This window comes from Petaurus breviceps, unplaced genomic scaffold (assembly GCF_028583685.1).
Source record: "Petaurus breviceps papuanus isolate PSGF00001 unplaced genomic scaffold, PetGlider_PUasm1.0 90865, whole genome shotgun sequence".
NCBI lineage: Eukaryota > Metazoa > Chordata > Mammalia > Diprotodontia > Petauridae > Petaurus > Petaurus breviceps.
Window position 1 is genome coordinate 10,815,188 of NW_027187367.1, and position 2,916 is coordinate 10,818,103.

The 2,916-nt window shown below is 47.3% G+C and overlaps 1 protein-coding gene across 5 annotated transcripts in view; it reads left to right on the plus strand.

Moving 5' to 3' along the window:
* MAPK13 (mitogen-activated protein kinase 13) overlaps positions 1–2,664 on the plus strand; it is a 19,828-nt gene extending 17,164 nt beyond the window's left edge. For all 5 annotated transcript variants that reach the window (XM_069073550.1, XM_069073549.1, XM_069073552.1 and 2 more), the window contains exons 10-12: positions 804–882; positions 1,060–1,236; positions 1,607–2,664. In XM_069073550.1, the coding sequence (XP_068929651.1) occupies positions 804–882; positions 1,060–1,236; positions 1,607–1,689 (339 nt within the window). In that variant the 3' untranslated portion in view covers positions 1,690–2,664. The remainder of the gene's footprint in view (positions 1–803; positions 883–1,059; positions 1,237–1,606) is intronic.
* The last annotated feature ends 252 nt before the right edge of the window (positions 2,665–2,916 follow it).

Here is a 2,916-nt window from a genome sequence, read left to right on the forward strand (position 1 = left end):
AGAGAGAGAGAGAGAGAGAGAGAGAGAGAGAGAGAGAGAGAGAAGAAAGACACAGAGAGAAGAGAGGGGAGGAAAGAAAAGAGAGGAAGGAGACACAGGGAGGAGACACACATGAGACACAGAGAAGAGAGTGGAGAGAGGGAGAGAGAGAAAGAGGAAGAGAGGGGGGCGGCCAGGTGGCTCAGCGAGTAAGAGCACTGACTCCAGTGTCGGGATGACCTGGGGATCAAATCCGGGCTCAGATACTTAGCACCACACCCAGAAATAACTGGCCATGTAACCTTGAGCAAGTTACGTAACCCCAATTGCTTTAAAAAAAAAAAGAAAGAGGAAGAGAGGGAGGAGAGACACACACACACAGAGAGGAGTGACACAGAGAAGAAAAGAGTGGAGAGAGAGAGGGAGGGGGGAAGAGATGCAAGAGAGAGGGGGGAGGGAGGGGAGGAGGGAGAGACACAGAGAAGAGGAGAGAGAGGGAGGAAGGGGAGAGGAGAGAGAGGGAGGAGAGAAAGAGAGGAAGAAGAGATAGAGAGGAGAGTGGCAGGGAGAGGGAGGAGAGAGACACAGAAAAGAGAGTAGATAGAGAAAGAGAGGAATGAAGGTTGGTGTCATGGATAGAGTGCTGGACTTAGAATCGGGAAGATGTAGTTCAAATAATTGCTAGCTGTTTAACTCTGGGCATATCACTCCAAATTATATCTGCGTCCCATTTTCCTTATCTCTGAAACCTTTATTCTAAGGCCCCTTCCAGCTCTAAACCTTTAGATCCTTAAAACTAAACTCTCTGCTTTGCTCTCTTTCAGGCCAAATCCTATATCCAGTCCCTGCCTCAGAGTCCCAAGAAGGATTTCTCACAACTTTTCCCTCGTGCTAGCCCCCAGGGTGAGACCTGTTGTTGACACTCCAGCCCTTGGCTGGAGTGTTACCTTCCTTTTGGCACTTGAAGGATACCAAAAGACATAGACAGCTCCTTTCACTCTGGAACCCTGGGTGGGCTATCTGGGTGGAGTCTTAGGGGAGCATGGGCAGGTGGGGCTCATGGGTTCCCACGTTCTGCAGCGGCAGACCTGTTAGAGAAGATGCTTGAGTTGGATGTGGACAAGCGCTTGACAGCTGCACAGGCTCTCACCCATCCCTTCTTTGACCAATTCCGGGATCCAGAGGAGGAGACAGTAGCCCAGCAGCCGTTTGATGATTCCATGGAACATGAGAAGCTCACGGTGGATGAGTGGAAGAGTAAGAGCTGGGGTGTGGGGTAGGGAAGGGAGAGGAAGCCAGGGGATAATTGACACCTCGCTCTTCCCTTCTGTGGGTCAGCTCCCGGTACCTGGAACCAGCTTCCTTCAGTAACCTCTGAGTTCCCCCACCCTGCCACTGGTCTCTTCCTTGTCCCTTTCCCCTTTATAATGAGTTAAACCTCATAATCTTGCCTCCTAACCTATCTCTTTGGGGACTCAGCTCCCTGCTGTGTTTTACTGGCTGTCCTTTCACCTCTTCATGTCTACCCCTCTGACCACAGGCTCCAGATTCCCATTCATTGCTTTGTGACCTTTTGCCTCTCAGTGCCCTGTTGCCTAACTCAGATGACTGGTCTCATTTTTCCTAGGTCACATCTATAAGGAGGTTTCAAATTTCAGCCCTATAGCACGGAAGGATTCCAAGAGAAGAAGTCTCATGAAACTACAATGACCAGTCCAGATCGTCCTGGGTTGAGTGAATGCTTGCAAGACAAGATGGCCCCACCTCAGGAGATACCCCCATGACAGATATTTATTAGTACCTAATAAAATGGAATCTGCATTTTGATGTGAGATCCAAACAGAGGACAACCAGGACCTTGTTTTCTTGGGGAGGGAACAGTTACCCCCTGATGTATAGACCTGTTGACCTGACCACTCTTTTTTGTTTGGTACAAATGGTAATGTTGTGTGGCCTGACCAAGATGGAGTCTGTAGCAGAATCAAGAGAAATTCAAGGAAAATCACATTTAATGCAGTGGCCAGGAAGATGGTGGTTATTTGGTTATTTGCGGGGGAAGAGGGGTGCCAGTCAGAAAGTGAGACATTGAAACTTAGTTTTTCAGAAGAATGTTGAGCCTTTGGGCAAGTGAAGGCAACGTGTTTTTGTTGTTGTTTTTTACCAGCACATGATAGCAAAGGGGCAGGGGAACAAAATACATGCCCTTTTGTGGTGACCATCCCAGCTTTTCCCTGGTCTCTTGGGATCCCTGGTCTCAGAATGGAAGACTGCTGGCAGACAACTTTTCATTAGCAAATGTGATTTTTAAGTGAGAGGCAGAATGGGGAAAGTAGTTGGAGTATAGCACTTAGATCTAGTAAACCTGGGTTCAAATCCTGTCAGTGTCTATGTAACCACAGGCAAGTTATTTATCCTTTCTGAGCCTCAATTTCCTCAGATGTTCAACTAAGATAGTACTTAAGGCATTCCCTACCTCACAGGGTTGTTGTGAGGAAAATTTTTTGTTAGTCTTCACATCCTCTTTAAATATGATTTAAAAAATTGTGATTCTAGGACAGCCCAGTCTCTCCTTCCATCCCACCTGATTTAGTGAGAGCCTACATTGCTGGGTGGATCTGTGGAATCCCAGTTCTCCTTCCTTAATCATATGTTGGCTAGTTATTGAATAAACAGTTTCCCAAAGTACTGGGGTCTACGTAGCTTCTGTTCTTGACTGTACCCAGGACTGTTTCTGGATAGAATTCAGTTTATCATTCCTACCTTTTCTTGTCCACATCAGTGCTAGCGGGTCAGGATGCCTCTAGGGACAGAATCATAGACTCAGCCATAGATTCTTACCAGTGTCTAAAAGCAAGAGTACTTTAAGCCTTAATGGTGCCAGAGGTTGTAACCCAACAGCCCCACCTCCACCCTTTCGGGGATTCTTATCAAAGATGG